The sequence below is a fragment of the Copadichromis virginalis genome, linkage group LG23 (assembly GCF_057382275.1).
Source record: "Copadichromis virginalis isolate Kocher_CV1m ecotype Utaka linkage group LG23, C_Virginalis_male_GT1.1, whole genome shotgun sequence".
In the NCBI taxonomy this organism is placed as follows: Eukaryota; Metazoa; Chordata; class Actinopteri; order Cichliformes; family Cichlidae; genus Copadichromis; species Copadichromis virginalis.
In genome coordinates, this window is record NC_140639.1 from 41,665,158 (window position 1) to 41,682,601 (window position 17,444).

The window sequence follows — 17,444 nt, forward strand, 5'->3', positions numbered from 1 at the left end:
ATGCCGGTTGGCGTCGTTCCGCGGGGGATAGATGAGGTGTTTCGACCGTTTGTTTCGACGGGGTTTTTATCGTTGTCTGGTGATGCGGGGGACCGGGTTCCGATCACCATCTTGAGGGATACAGGGGCGAAGCATTCGGTGGCGCGGCATGGAGTCGTGCCTTTCTCTCAGCAGTCGTACTGTGGTTCTGATTTGCTGGTGTGGGGTATCAAGGTGAGTCTTTTACGCATGCCTCTCCATACGGTTACTTTGACCTCGTCCTTCGTATCGGGCGCTGTGCGGGTGGGGGTTCGAGATCAGCTGCCAATTGAAGGCATTGATCTTGTTTTGGGAAATGACTTGGCCGGGGGAAAAGTGTTTCCGGCTATGCCGGAAGTTATTGAGTGTCCTACTTCGGATCGGTTATGCCAATTCCCGTCGGAGCTGGGTGACCCCACAGTTTATCCGGCATGTGTGGTTACTCGTGCTCAAGCTCGTCGCTTGGGTGGTGAGGTGGACATATCCGAAATGTTTCCGGACAGCTCTGAGCCGCATGATAGTTCTGTTCCGGGGGTAGATGGTGGGACGGCGAAGGTTTTTAGTATGGTGTCGGAGAAGGAGGCAGCAGGTATCCGCAGGTTTGTGTGTGGTCAACTCCGTGACGAGGCAGACCTGAGCACGCTGACCTTGGGAATTTTAAAAAAGAGATATCAGACACACAACAAATGTGACTCATTAAGGCCAGAAGTAAAAACTTTCATGAAACAGGTGGTGCAAGAGGAACTGATGGAAATGCAGGATAATGATGAAAGTGAAAGTGACTCAGAGACTAAGAAGCTCCAGAACAAAAGGAAAAGAGAAAATGGAAATGACGAGGTCATGAGTGAGAGTGAAGATGAATCCTGGGCAAAGAAATCACAAAATAATCATTCAAGCTCATCATCAGAATCTGAGGTTCAAGAGGACAACAAAACAGAAAGTAAGGAAAGCAGCAATGATGAAGAAAATGCCAAATCTCAAGCTGATGGTGAAGAGCCAGAGGTGAAAAAATCACAACAAAAGAGAAATGAAAATCGTCAAATTGACAGTGACGAGTCTTCTGATGAGGAACTCAGTGAGGAAAGCAACTGCAGTGACAGTCCAAAGAAAATGGTGAGAATGAACGTCGAGACCGTAACCAGCAGTAAAGATGAAGGAAGGAGAACACCACTGAGTGATGCAGGAAACGAATCAGATGGAGACTGCAAGTCAGAAACGAGTGACAAAATTAGGAGCGACGAGTCTTCTGACAGTGAAAAAGAAGATACAAAAGTGGAAGAGAAAACCAGTGACCCAGACTCAGTTTCATCACTACCTTCTTTGGAAGATGAAAAAGAAAATAAGACTGATAAAACAAATGATAAAAAGATGAAGAAGAGTGTGAAGAAAGATGAGAGCACCAGAAAACCAAAGTCTGATGACAAATCGGTGGCGAGGCTTGTACGTTATATTGCCCTCTGCGGCGTGAGGAGTAATTACAAGAAGCTGCTGGAGGACTGCCGCTCCCAGGTGGCTGTTCTGAAGAAGGAGCTTGAAGAGCTTGGTGTACATGGTCAGCCAACTATTCAGAAATGGAAAAAGGTCAGAATGAAGAGAGAGCAAGCTCAAGAACTGGCTGCTCTTGATGTCAACAACATCATTACCACACAAGGTCGACCTACACGCAGGGGTGCCTCAGCAAGTCAGAAACAACAGGACTGTCCGTCCTCTGAATATCAGCGCACTCTAAACTCGGAATCAGACAGTGATCAGGAAAACAATACCCACAGAGGTCGCAGGAAAATGTCCGAATGGGCCAACCTGCAGGGGATCATCAGTGATGACACAGACAGTGACTGATGAGTCTGGTTTCCCCCTAGGAAGTGTTCGATTTGTTTGTTTGTTTTAATGTTTTTGATACTAGGTCTAGCATCTCTCTAATGAGATGCTTGATTTTAGGTGGGGGGGTGTTATGACCCAGGGTCATTATTTGCGGTACGGTGTTGTTATTGTTTGTATTTGTATTCAGTGTTGCTTGTTTCCAGGTGGAGGCCACCCATTGGTGGAGGAAGGAAAGAGGCCAGCTACAAAAGGGGTTGGACTGGGTCGGCGAGGAGACTTCCTGGTTTCCCGTGAGCTGTGTGTCTGGGGACCGTCGTGGTGTGTGACTGCACGGGGCTGCAATATTAATGCTGAAAAAGGGGTTGTACCTGGGCTTGGTAGCTGTAGGGGTGGGAAGCCGTTTTCTTTTATTCCCCTCTTTTCTCCTGTTTCGGGTAGGGAGACAGGTTAGAGAACTGTATTTTGTTTTGGGATCGTGGGAGGTAAGTTAGCTCTGTTTTTCTTTCTAGTGTGTTTTGTTTGTTGTTTTGGCATCGCCCACCCTGAAGCTCGCTACCTGTTCAGTAAATAAATTAACCAACTCTCGTCATTCTGCCGTGGTGTGATTTTTTTTGTCGTTATTATGTATCGGGTTTATCTTTTTGTTGTGTTGCACCCCGGCTTCGGGCCGGTGTGTAACATAAATATGTGCAAATACACGGTGTAAAGGCAGATACATGTATTGTGTATCGCTGTTAGCAATTATGTATGTGTATACAGATATTTAATATAAATTATATTGTTATCTGGTTTTGTAATTTATTTATTTTTTTTGTAACTGTATGTCTGGTATTGGGCTAATGTATTTTTTAGAAAAGCATGTCTTGTGTGCATTATTTACTTTGCATTTACAGGGAGTCTTATTGGGTATCTCTCATTTGTTTTCACTGTGTTTAGAGACAATATAGAAAAAAAAATAAAATATGGTGAATTAAACTTTCTAAATTGAATCTTTATCAAAACAAAACCATTACAAAATGCAACAAAACAAATTAGTTATGGCTGATTAAAATATCAGAAAGATTAAAACAATGAATAATTTGCCAACATGAGCTATTAAAGATGCCGTGTGGAGGATTGACTGTTAGCAGTTATTTATCACTGAAACACATTTTCTGTATACTTAAAGTCTTGCATACTGAATGCGAACTCTAATATATGTGATTTTTTTTTATGTTATCCTTTCAGGTCCAATTCCTGTGACAGAACTGTAGTCGTCTAGACTACTGCAGTGGCCACAAAGTAGAAAAAAGTGCAGCTCTTTCCATAAACCCCATTTCAACAATGGGGTGAGCTCTCGCACCAGGACAACATTAACGGTGAAAATAGAGTATGAGGTTTTGCTCAGATACATTTGCTGCGCGGGTCATTTCAATCCAGCAGGGTCAGCCTTCCTATTACCCTATTGTTGACTTCATGCTGAGATTGGCTGGGGTTTTCTGGTATGGGTTTAACCATTTAAAACAGTAATAAAAAATAGTCTGTCGTGAAGGCCTTCGCCTCTTATGTAAAATACTTTCTGGAAACTTACAACAGGCCTCAAGTTGGTCTCAAAAGTGTCAAATTAATAAAAGTGACTCACTAAAATGATCAAATATGATCATTTAATGTCGATCTTGAGGAGACACAAGCAATAAAACAGACATTCATCCTAAATGGCATGTTGGGGACTTGAACTGATGTCTTTGTCCCACTGGCTGGCTTTAGAAAATGTGAAGGAAAGCCTTAACATTTTGACTTCTAAATATATTTCCACAAGTTTCATGGCTTTTCCTACTGCAGGCATACTTAAAATAGATAAGAAATAGAATTTCCTGTTTTCCCCACTATAGAAACTTCTGACTTTTACAGTTGGTTCACAGTAAAAAAAAACAAAAAAAAAACCAAAGAAAAAAAACAACAACAGCAAAATGACTAAAGAATTGGGTAATTTTACATTTATTTCTTACAATTTAAGCCCAAAGTGTTGTGCTAACAGACTTCTTTCTGCTACAACAGCATTCTTTATCATTTCCGAAAACCTGTCATGTTATGTTGAAAACACATTTCTTTTTTCTTATGTTAAAATATATAACAGGGTTTAAATTTGCAAATGTCTTTACACTGGCACAAAAGGAAGTTAAGATCAAAGTGGTCTGTGTAAAATGAGTTTGACATCCCTGGTTTAATGTGTACATAAAAATGACAATATAAAAATATGAGAATAGCAACATGATGAAAGACTCATAATTGCACAAAAAAAACATGATTTACATTATGATTATATGTATATGCATAACCATAATCAATAGTGATATATATTGTGACATCCCTGGGTGAGTGTTTGCATACAGTACATCCTTTAAATTGCATCCATTCTTTAAATGACTGCTTTACATTACTACTATAGTCAACTGTGGCACATTAGATGTGGCCACATTTGACTATTGTCACTGGAAGCAGGATTAACTCTGCTTGACTCGTTACCCACTGTTAATCTGGAGCATGTGTCGTTCACAAGGGCTCGTCCGTTTGCCGTTTAACAAAGCCTCGAGCTTGTTAAGCTTAATCATCTGTTTTTCTCATACACCACTAGTTTTTGTGATTCCCCTCATAGATGTTAAGAGTATATGTTATATGATATTTAATAAAATCATAATATAGCTCTGCTTTTTCCTAGTTCATTGAAAGCTGAGTTTTGGTTTTTACTTGCAAATATGTGAATTTATAAGCTATGATGCATTACTGAAGATTAAAAAGAATATAAAGTATTTAAAATGAGCTCAACTGTAGAAACTGGTTTTGTTACGTGCTAAAAATAACGCATTGGCTGCTTGGTTGGGGATCGACAGCTTTAATAAGAGTGTTGGTTCTTGTCTACCGGCTTTGTGTTAGCATGCTGTCTTCACAGATGATTGCAAACAGTCCATATCATGTTAGCAGCAGGGGATGGCCGTGTCTCTTCAGGGCACAATTTACACTTTACTTTCTGGTCCTTTAGCACAATAAAAATAAAGTTAATGTTCAGAGCTATGCTCATCAAAATTTGTAGACTGCTCCACTACTTTCCTCTCCCCACATACAAACTGAAGCCAGAAAAAAGGCACGTTTGAGTATCTTTATATATCCATCCATCATGCAGATAATTGGAGAACTTAACTTAACATAAAACTTAGATAAAGCTAACAACATTGTTTAATCAGTAAGATTAATGTAAATTCATGAATTTAGTTGAGCAATGGCTGGATTGTGTCACACCTAACCAGCTGTCAGCTCTACAAATCAGTGGGCAATGACAGATTTGCTCAGATTTAGTCACTTTACTGCATTTACATGACTTTAAAGTGGAATTTTAATTTATTGGTATCGTCATTAGATAATTTAAAAAAAGAACACTTTTCTGAAATCAACATAACCCACATTATGCGACTAAACACATCCAGCATACACAGAGGAAAAATTGATATCAATCACCTCACTGCGTGTTTGACATTTGGAGTTAAATTGTGTTTTTGGGTTTTTTTTTAAAAAAAACATTGAGGTGTTTCTGCCAACACAATTACATCTGCCTTCAAAACCAATTTACACATACAATATGTGCAAATACACGGTGTAAAGGCAGTTGTTTGTGTGTGTGTGTGTGTGTATGTGCTGGACCCTTTCTATGGCTGTGCGTGCATGTAATTTCCACTGGATGTAGATACAATACAGTGCATGTATTTATGCTCATTTAAATCACATGTTGATTGAGGGCATTGATGTGATCATCAGGTATGAGGTGCTGACAGGAAAATAATGCACTCATTTGCTAGTATCACATAGCTACTCATATATAATCTATAGTGAGCAGAGTGTCATCGATGCCTTCTAAAGGCATACTACTGAGGTGGAACAGAGGAGAGGCTATGACTTGGCACACCGCCTCTGTGTCTCCTGCTGGGGCCCTGAGCTGTCTCAGTCGCCTGTCACGTCCCCTGTATGTGTGTGTAGCTGTGCAATTCTACAACCACAAAAAAACAAAAAAAGGAGATCCAGCTGATGTGAACACACGTGCATGGTGAGCGTGCACGCACGCCTAAAGCAGAGCGGAATATGGCTCAGAGGAGAGAGTGAGCGGAGAGCTGTCACACAAAGGGAGGCAGTCAGGGCCGCTCGCCCTCCTCCTTCCTCCTGCAAAAAAAAAAAAAAAAAAGCACACTAGCTCTGAAACGGCCTGCCCACGTGTTTTCTGTCACCTCATTCATTCATTTCCCATCGGTCTAATTTGCAGCATGGGGTTTGGAAGACTGGGGCACAGTTGGATTCAGAAGGCAGTGTTTTAGTGTTCTGACAGACTTTTCAGTTCTTGGTGTTTAAACCAACCGCCAGTCACCAAATGCAAAAATGCATGATACTGCAGATCACTCGCAAACTGGGGGGAATTATCTCCCGACACAATTTCATATTTAGCAATCAACTAACATACCGTTTTACCTCTTAACACCAGATAACTGGCAACCCATTTTACATTAAGGGTTGAGTGATAGATACTGTTTAAAACCACCTCTATTCCAAAGAGGTGAAAGGCAGATAGAAAAGCTTTTAACAGACAAACTGCAGTGCAAAAACATATGGAAAGGAGAGCTAAGTGAAAATTTGCATTTGGCTAAAATAAAACAATGGGTCACCAGTGACCTGGTGGACAGTAAGAGGGTAAAAAGACTAATGTGCAGCAGGAATCAAAAGCAATGCACTGAGAAAAATGTTAAAAACGCTTTTCATGTGTAGCACTCACTGCATTTTTTTCTCTCTCTAAATCACTCTGCGTGTTGTCATAATCAATGACATTAGCTTAATCAAACAGCCGTGTGCTGCAGATGTGACACTTCACGACTGCAGGATAAACTAGCTCTTTGGCTCTGAATTGCCACTGCATGCCAACTTCAAAAGATATCTACTTTTTGAAGTGGCATGAAGGGTTGGTAAGCTGTTGCTAGTGCTGACAAGTAAAGGATTTGTGAGTTGCAATCTAAAGAGGAGAAGACATGAGAAGGAGGGTAACTTCTTGATTGCATGAGTGGCATTTTCTCCCAGTGGTCCTCTGACCCCGGTAAAATAGACCCTAAATAAAGAAGTGAGACATTTATATAGAAGTTCAGTCGGGTCCTCAGATTAGAACTGACACTCCATGTGGGTGATGTCAAGAGATAAAAACTGCAAGCTGCCCTGTTGGTGATGAATAGAGGACCAGATCTGTAGAATCACACAATACTGCTCTGAGCTTTGCACTGAAATAAGCTTCATATCATTGTGTTGTGAACCAGATCTGAACCAGAAAATGTGCCTTTATCTGAGGAAAATCACCCTGGGTGCTGCCACAGAGTAGACGCAGTTCATCTTCCCTTTATTGTCAGTGGAGGATAGAATTGCTGCACCCAGGGGTGGGCTTGCACCTTAGGCATGCACATTATGTTTTTATCATCATTTTAAGGATAGATGTATAGATACTCAGCTGTCAGAGGAGGCAGAATAAGCCTTACCAAACATAACAGAATACATTAACTGCAATCCATTTCATATATGGCTGCTTTTCTGTACATCTGTTGCCTGGATAATGTGTCAGCTCCTTAGAGGTACTTGTTGCAAATCATTGTGTTTAACAGTAATTTCAAAGCCTTCCAAAACTAGCTATGAAGAAAATGTGAAGAAACTGCTGCTAAGTGGTTGTGTCCAAAACCTGTATGCATTCTGCTAAAGGGCCATCAAATTAACTCAAACTGAGCTAAGCTGTACTTGTACTTGTCGTACTACCAAATTGTACAAAATGAGGCAGGTCAAGGTAACCTTTAATTAGTCAATTAAATACTGAAAGAGCACATTCTTATTGATTTGAACGTTACTGTAGAGAAGTCAAAGTGTTACTATGCTTTTATAAGGCATTGCAGATGCATGAACATTAAAAATGGGTAAGTTTGGCCTATCAATATGTGGTTGCCAGGCAACTTGAGGATATTAGATGAGAACCTTCAGGGGCAGAAGACAAACCTGTGTGCCAGTTTTGTTGCTCTGCTCCTGCTCCTGTGTTGGAGGAGCTTGCAGGCAAATGTGACCTCTCTACAGGATGTGAGCCAATATTACAGTTTTAATATGGTTTCCTTTTACTAAATAATCCTGTTGTCATCATTATTTCCACATATTTGTCTGACAGATCAAATGTGCTTTGTCAGCTGTAGATTTTTAAGCAATATTTTCTATTCAGGTTGATGTTATGTCCTTTGAAGGTGACGCACACATTCAGATTGTGAAATCTCCGAAATTTGAATGTGGCATCTGCTCTTTCCTTTAACGTCAAAATTAGCTAAGCCATGTGAAATTACAGAGAAACACCCTTCAGCTTTACTGAAGAGGTGTTCTGTATTCTTGTGTGTTTGAACACCTCGCTATAAATGAACATCCATTGCCGCATCATTAGCTAGTGGAGACAAGAGATGAACTCATAATTTCCAATGTCAGTTCTGAGAGAGGCTCCCAATTATTTAGAAACAATTGAAGAGGTGGTGGAGGCATCAGCCAGGACGCTGCAATATTTCTGGGGAACAGGAGTGCATTATTCCTCATTTGGAGCTGACAGCTCTACCAGTCGGGTAAAATTGCGACAAACAGATATTGTGATCCCAGAAAACTCTGCATTGAGACGTTTTGTTTGTAGCATAATGAGAGACTCACACAAACGCCCTGTTACATCTTGGACTTTTCGGGTTTTCATAATTATTTCATCTCAGGGAGTACTGTTTGAGCTGAAAAAAGGCCTTACTTTCCCCCTCATTAATCTAAATCCCAAATTCTTTAATTTATTATTCAGGAATGAAGCGAAGAGCTCTTACAGATTCAGTGTTTCAAGCTTATTAGCTTCCAAATTTGATGGCTTTTCAACCTCTGGGATCCTCAACATCGGTTCTACTTTTTTGTATCCCGTTCCCTAGATGCTGAAGGTGACTTCCAGGAGGCGATCAAGCAAAACACAATTTCTCAGTGATGTTGGTGTAACTGAAAATTCAGGTCATGCTATGTTTCCAGGTCCTTACTTCTTATTGGAGGGTTCAGCATTTCTATGGTGAGTGATTTTTTTTCCCTCAGTGATATCCTCAAATGGGCATATGAAATGGGAAAATACACACCTGCCACCTCTTACATTGGCGTGTATACACTTACTTACTCAGATCTACACTGCCTGAGGTTGTAAAATACAGTGGAGACATGAGAAAGTACCTCAAAAAGCACTTCAGGGTACGGGTTATGAGAGGTTCATTTCCTACACTAGGAAAAAGCTCTTTTACAGCCTTTAAAAAAAAAAAAGAAGCTCAGTGGCTGACCCAGTGCTGAGGTAGCATGCTGTGCTCACTGATTTATGTCAAATTTACAATGCTCTCTTAGCTATATGAACAAGAATAATCAGGTGTCTTCCTATTTTGATATGCAAATTAATTCCCACACTGCCATCATGCATCTGTTTTGATCCTCAGGAAAATCCCAGAGCATTGTCCTCCTTTCATAGACGTGGCTCTTAAGGTGGATTTATGGTCTCTCTGAACTCAAGCCAGGAGGGTTTGTCTGCGACTTTTTTATGGGATCAGAACGATGCCACCTTGAAATGAAACTGAAAAAACATATTGTAACTGAAATAAATGTACTGAAAAATCTTGTATTGAAAGTGAAATTAAAATTGATAGTGAAAAACAATTAATTGAAATTGTAATTTTTTTGTTTCACTTACAATATTTTTTTTCAGTTTCATTTCAAGGTGGCATCGTTCTGATCCCATAAAAGAGAAGCTGGGAATTGTACCTTTAACACCGGCTCTCTTTTTTGTCAGTTGTTACTGAGCTGTGTGGGGGACTTGAAGCATTTCGAGGGGTATTGGTAGATACCGGGTGCATGTAGGGAATGGTAATGCATCTCAGTTTAATAATGCCTATAAAGAGGTGGTTAGGGTCATGTTCAGTCTGAAATGAATATTCAGCTCTCAAAGACACACACACTCTAACGGTTCTAACAGTGAGGCTGGCCCAGATAGGAGAAAAACAACATAGACTGGAAGCTTTTTTCTCTCATGTTTACTTGTTTTCACCAATGAGCCCTGCACTTGTACTACCCTAAGCTCCAATAAATCTGGGCAATAAATGTATTTCGGAGTGCACGGTGTGCACTCAATAATAAAATCATCCATTTTGCAGAAAATGATACAACCCTAGTGAGTTGAAAAAATGATCAATTAAATTAATTAATGAAAGAATATCACCTTGCTTACAGTAAATGGGTACCACAGACCCAAGGATCACACAAGCGTGTGAAACGTTGGTCTTGCTTTTCGTTATAGGTCCTGTAAGTATTCTGTTGAGATTTACTATGAAAACATTTGATTGTGGTTGGATAAAATATTAGTGGTGTGCAATACTGCAAATGGTGTTATTGATCCAATACCAAGTAAATACAGGGCCGATACTGCCAATACCAATACTAATGCAGTGCAGTGTTTAATGATTTATAAGATGAATCCTCATCATTTTGCAAATTCTGAACACATTTTGGAGACTTGCAAACGTGTCTGTCTCTAAAGCACTTTGCATCAACTTCTGTTGTTTAAATCAGGGGTCCCCCAACCCCCCGGCCATGGACCGGTACCAGTCCTGGCGTCATTTGGTACCGGGCCGCGAGAGTTGAGGCTCGGTTGTGAAATTTATGGTTTTCAGTGTTTTTATCTGTTTTTAGCGTTATTTTTTAAAAATTGTTTTTAGCGTTAACTTGGTTTCCCAGGGTATTTTCCCGTGTGTTATGAATAAATCTTCTTGTTTTGGGTACCGCTACTGGTTTTATTTTGTTGTATTTATCCACAACACCTTAAAGGCTTGTCCATGAAAATATTGTTGGACGTAAACTGCAAAAAAGGTTGGGGACTGCTGGTTTAAATGTGCGAAAGGCTATGAATAAAATAGACGTAATAGTCAATACATAAAGGTTCAGACATTTTTCATGTGCATGTTTGAGGTGAATTTATTTTATTAAAAAAAATGAAAAGAAACATTACTTAACACAATTAAGTGGGATACATACTGAAGTATCAATCCTGCCACACTAGTATAGATCCAATGCCAATGCCAGCGTTGATATTGATACTTTCGTTATTTGGATTGATCCCCTCCAACGTCCAAGCAATGTTGTGATTTTAGTGGCATGAAATTTCAGACCTTCATGAGTGTAAGATATTATTGTAGAAGTGAGAGTACTTAGGAACAAGATGGTGTACTGTCAATAACGTGAACCCTTGTCCACTATAGTAAACAGATCTGGTTTGAGTCAGTTAGGCTGTTGGGAGGGCATTAATGATAATGTTATGGCATGTATTGGGTCCACTAATTCATTCTTATTATTTATGTCATGTTTATTTATTTAAAGGGGACAATGCAGTTTAACATAATTCCATTATGCAGCTTGAAACGAATGTGCTGCACATAGAGTTTACAGCTATTGCTAATTTCCAACCCTTGTCCCTTGTTGGGCTTTTGCATTCACGATACACAAGAGCTAGTTTATCCTGCAGTCGTGAAGTGACAACACTCAATTCAATTCTGAGAGTAAAGTTACTACAAACCAATATGTTCCAAGAATAAACTTTTATCCTACGATAATAGATTTCTAATCTCTCTTTTGGCATGAGAAGTTCTTGAACGAAAATGTCTTTCTTATGGCCTTTGCAGTCAACAGATCCTGGCCCGTTTTCTTACTTGTTCTGATTGCCATCACAAAAACTTCAAATAAGTTAATATCGTCTAAAAGAACAATGTTAAGTAACTCCAGTAACGTTATAGATGTTTGTTCTAGATTCTCTAGATATACTGTTACTATGCTATGACATAAGTATATAACCTTCATATAGGTTATACCATTATTTGTAATCTGCCACCATTGCCTTTAATTACCAAGCCACTCTTCCATTTCCCTTTGTCTCTGCTGGCATGTGTATTATTTTTAGGAGGCTACCCATTGTGCAGGTGTTGAAAGGGCTACGCATTGAGGGTCAAATGTGACTTCATGAATTCCCGCGTTGATACGAGTGACCTATTTCTTTGTCTAGTATGTGCTAGATTCAGGACAGAGGGAGGACACACTCTGTAGCTGATCCCTTGCAAAGTTCATTCAGAATTTTTAGAGCACCAGTATCTCTGGTTTACAGCTAGTATTTTGCATATAAATGCATCCTTATTAAATCCCATTAAATCATGAACATCATTTGGAAGGCCATTCCAGAAAAATTACGAACATGACATTGTAGGGATTTCCAATGCAATTTGTTCTACATATGCAATATAGAAATCAATAGGCAATTTTGAGGTGTTCCTGGCATCTCATTAATAGATCTTGTGCATCCTGAAGCCAGTTTCGTTGCATTTTTATACATTTCCTCATCCTCAGTTAATGGAAACCTGATAATGAGAAAGATATAAAATATATGTTTTCCAGTAAATCGTAATTGGTAAAATTGTGCTCTTCTGCTGAAGAACAGAGGCCTTTTAATAACACAGAACATGAAAAAGCAGATGGGTATATTTCTCACCTTTTTATATCACTGAAAGCTTTCTCATAACCCTGTGCCTGCCTACACCTAACTTCAAACTCAATTTGCTTCCACAAGTTGCCTGCCACCTTGCCATTTGTGACCTGCTCCATCTGACTTAGTAAAAGATTTGTCATGTGCCTAATTTAGATATTCTATATTCTGGGTTTCCGGACCCACAGGGAAGGACATAATTGAATAGGCTGTGTCAAAGCCTCCCCCACTCCACAAAAACCTCCCAGGGACGTGCTAACGTTAATTATCTCCCATTGCAATATGGCCTAGTTTTATAATTACTGGTCCTGCCAAATATATTACAACATACTAAACCTCTCACCAGACAGTTATTAATTTAGTGTGTGTGATCCATAGACATGTGTTGTACAATTTGCCTACTTACCTTATTTACAGACAAGATAACAATATTTGTGCTCGAGGGGTTGACTGGGTTGTGCATTGCAATCACGCTTAGATTTAGAAATCTTAGACATGCTTTTCATTAGCTGTGCATAACTTATCACCATTAGTGCACTCATTTTAGCATCAAAGGGCTGTTGTGTGGAAGGCAACAGTCTACAGTCTTGCTAGCAGCTCTGTGAGGTTGCACTCACGCTTAGCAGTGCTTTGGTTTATGTGCTAAAATGCTAACGTGAGCTCAGTGTTGAACGTGCTGAGTGCATATATGATCTAACAATATTGTCCATATTAGTTTAGCATGCGCTAAGTGCTAATTAGTGTCATACACAAAATACACAATATACAGCTAAGGATTTAATTAAAGGATTAAATGAATAAACTATAGAGACAGAGCACATTTTGCTCCTACAGGGGGGAAGGGGGATCAGGCATCCCACTGATTTTTTTTTCTGCTATCAAAGACATGAAAAAAAAATATTCTGTGTTGTGGGATGCATTATCAACATAGTAAGGAATTTCTGAAAATAAAACAAAAAAGAAATGAGAATAAAAAAGTGGGTTAATTAATTTCACAGGCAATCTAAGGGTGTTTAATGTTACATATCCTGCAGGTATAGACAACCACATGAAAATTTGATAGGCACCACAAAATTGTGTGTATAAATATTTAATGGACTATACCTTACACAGTAGTTCAGTATCCTGCCATTTCCCAACTCTTGTACTTTGAGATATTGTCCATTAATGCCTCCACTCCACAGAATAAACCATATTTATACTTATAACTAGAGATGGCACAATACCACTTTTTTATGTCCGATACCGATATCATAAATTTGGATATCTGCCGATACCGATATGAATCCGATATAGTGTTTTATAATCAACAAAACTGTTTTTTAAATATCTTGCTGCATTTTCTATAAGTTCATACTCAAGTTTAAAACAACAACTACACTAAAGCTATTCTGTTATACCTGTATGCAAAAAAAAAAAAATTTCATAGTTCAGCAATACTGATCAATCTAATAAACTTAAACCTACACCATCCTCCCTATTCTGGTATTTTAAAGAGTACTAAATATTAAGCAACCTAACTAATAGGGTTCCAACTCCCAGCAACAACAAAAATAAATAAATAAAAAATAGGGAACCACCCCTCACGCTCCACCTCATGATGCTTAATCGACGTAATCAACCTTAATTTGATGCAGTGTGAAAAAAAATGCACAGAAATCAATTATTTTTCAAGAAATATTAAATAGATTCAACATCTTTCTTCAACAAAATTGCAGACTGCACAGATGGTATCTTCCCAAAGGAAAAAGTACTATAGCTTACTAGGGTATATTAGACTTAATAGTCACTATATACAGTAATTGACTTCTATTCATTTTACATCAAATTAAAACTTTGGGTGTCAGATAATTATTTATTAAAAGCTAGACATTTTAAATGGGAATAAGAAAGAAAAGTATGTCTTTGTGCCCCCTTTTCCCTGTTAATGCCCTATCGGCCCCCCTGGCTAAACTTTGCTAGATCCGCCCCTGCACAGTTACCAGCGTCAGCTACGTAGAAAAAGATCCTGGTGTAGAAAGTAATATTAAATAAATTCTAACAACAGCTGATCAAGCTTAAACGTGCTGCTGTTGTTCAGCCGCTGGTTTCCTCTTTCTGGTGCAAAGTGGGCCAAAAACAAACAAGAGAGACAAACTCGCGACAGAAGAGCCGATCAGCTGATCATTAAGCAGTTTCATGATTGAAGTAGCAGCAAGAAGAGGCAGTCGCTCCATATATCGTTTGTTAAGCTTAACGCAGGAATGCTTTACAAACATTCAGAGATGGACTTACACACTTGCTTTACTTCTCTCGGGGATAACTTTGTCGGAGATGAAATGCCGGGTTGCTAGCAAAGTTCCAAATGCTATCCAGACCACCGACAGGTCCCGCATGCCACAGCCGCTCTATCACGTGATTCATACTGCTCCGACGTGCTAACGTTCTGACGCGAGCTACGGCGTGTTGCAAGTTTTGTGAGGTGCTTTCGTGATATTTAATGGATTGGATTACATTTTTTATTTTTCTCCGATATCCGATCCAGTAATTTAGGTCAGTATCGGACCGATACCGATACGTAATATTGGATCGGTCCAGCTCTACTTATAACCAGACTGAATTCAGTTAATTCCATCACATTGCGATCAATTAGGTGCTTCACTGGGGTGGGTGCAATAATTATTATATTGGATGAAGCTAATGTTTTTCTCTTAAATAAAGTACTTTAGTCTACTATGTATTCTTTTAATGTGCTTTAAGTATCTCAATGTTATTCTACTTTCTACTTCTGCTCCACTTCAATTTAATTATGAAACTTGTACTTTACATTGCATGTCATATATTTAGTTATTGGATAAGTTTGTAATACATTCCTTATTGCACTGTAATAGATAAAACTATCTAAAAGCAATTAAAGCAGTGAAAGTAATTAAAGTCATCTCCAGCTGCAACATAGAAAGTGAGTCAGTGAATCGATAACTATGATCCATTAATATCATGTATATGAGTCTTTTAGTTGAACTACTTTAAGCATATAATGATGCTAAAACATTTCTAATACAACTTTGGTAGTATTGTGACATTTACTGAAGAAAAAATACGTAATATCATCTGTATTAGGACAAAGGGCTGCGCATCAGCCCACCTCCACTACCTCATTTAAAAAGTGTAATGAAGAAAAGAAAAAAGAGTGAGAAACAAGAAAAAAAACACCCTGAACTTTCCACTGCTGACCAAAACTGCTCTAAAGACCAGGTTTTATGTAATGAAGTGCTATTTGGCATATAACATATGGGGTGAGAATTTTTAATTAAAAATTCAACAGTTGGATGAATTATTCTGTATCTCATCATCTTAGAGAGCCTGGGGTAAAACAGAAAGATGGTGTAATGCTGACCAGAAATGTTCCTCTTAAGCTTGCATTCCCAGGGTTGCAAGTCGTAAATAAGATTAATTATATATTCGGGAGCTTTTGGATAGAAATACCAACAAAAATGACCCTTTCAACAGAAGTGGGCTTTGGTGCCTGTTTTATTTTGGAAATAAAGTCACAGAGGGTCACCACTTAAGCATCCGTTTACGATAAGTGATCAGCCAAAAGTACATTACATTTTAAAACAGTGTTGTATTAAAACAGAAGCATAAAAATGCATTTTGCATTTATATATAAAAATATATTGCTTTTGCTGCTAGCTTGAATAGCTTCAGTCGTCCCCGGAGACAGAAAATTCTGGGTCATATTTACCTGCAGTCGGCGTTTTCTCACTCTAAGCCCATTAAAAAAGTATCTGACAGCGTGAAGACATCATAATAATGTGAATAATAACATGCATCATTATGCTGCTCCATGTTTACATGTTTAGCATAAGCTACACTTGTTGCAGTGGAAACTCTAGAATGAGATTTTAAATTATCTGCTGCATTCCTTCACTCGTGCTTTGATTCACTTCCTTTTTTTTTTAGCTCATTTTGTAATGGAAGAAAAGTGCACTGTATACCAAGGTCAGCATCTTCTTTGCGCCAGAGTTTACTGATCAAAATTGGAGAATGTCAAGTTTGACTGACTGAATTCTCACATTAAGCTTCATCGGCTTCATGTTACAGTAGATAAAATCCACAAAACTGGCACCGGTTCTTAAACTGCTGCCCTGTTACTGCGTGCATGCTGTGCTTTTATAGCTGGCCAAAGCCACCTGAGGACAGTTTTATGCCTTCAATTACTGAGTGCTATTCTAAAATTAAGGCCTGCAATTAAAAGACACACCACTTACCCAAATTATATCATTGACTAAAGGTTAACAGCCAGCCCAGCCAAATGTAGTTCAACAGAAAGCGAGTTGAGAAAAGCTGAACTCTATAAGCGCTTTCATATTTTTTTTCCCCAGCGCAGTCCCCCAGCATTCGCCTTACATCGTAAGGCCATAATATATCCAGTTAACCCTCTGCCCAGATTTTATTGCACATATCCCCCAAGCAATGATCTATATCAAGCAGAGCCTCCTCACCTCCATTAGCACAAACACTTGATGAATTAAAGAATATGGTCTTCGTTATGCCCTACTTTTAGAAAATTAGTGTGTATGCATGTGTTAAGGGGTGAAACTGAAACTAAAGCTTGTTCTTCAGTGTACTGGTTGGTCTTCACCTTTAAAAGGATATATTCATACATGTATGCAGAATCACGGTCGCAGTGGACAGTGTTGTTGGTTATGAGAGTCTTTGTGGTGTCCATTGTCAGTTTGCTTATAGCTTATAGTCCATGCACAGTTGCGAGTCTGTATGGAGAGCAAGCTCCAGATCAATGGCAGCTATTTGATGTTGATGATGTATACAAAATGAGTAGTGCATGGGGCAAAGGATGAGTGACATATGTATGACGGGGTGGTGAATTAATTAGACAGTTATGCAACTAGACTATGGGATGTCTGTTACTGTGACCAATCATCATTTTGTATATTCCGCCACATGGAAAGCCCGGGGGTTTAAAACTGCAGTTAATTGTACGACCACTTGAGACTGGCTC

At 39.0% G+C, this 17,444-nt stretch overlaps 1 protein-coding gene across 1 annotated transcript; it reads left to right on the forward strand.

Moving 5' to 3' along the window:
- Positions 1-2,285, forward strand: LOC146681649 (uncharacterized). Its single transcript, XM_085448369.1, has one exon. The coding sequence runs from the start codon at positions 1-3 to the stop codon at positions 1,855-1,857; it is 1,857 nt and encodes a 618-aa protein (XP_085304495.1). The 3' UTR covers positions 1,858-2,285.
- The last annotated feature ends 15,159 nt before the right edge of the window (positions 2,286-17,444 follow it).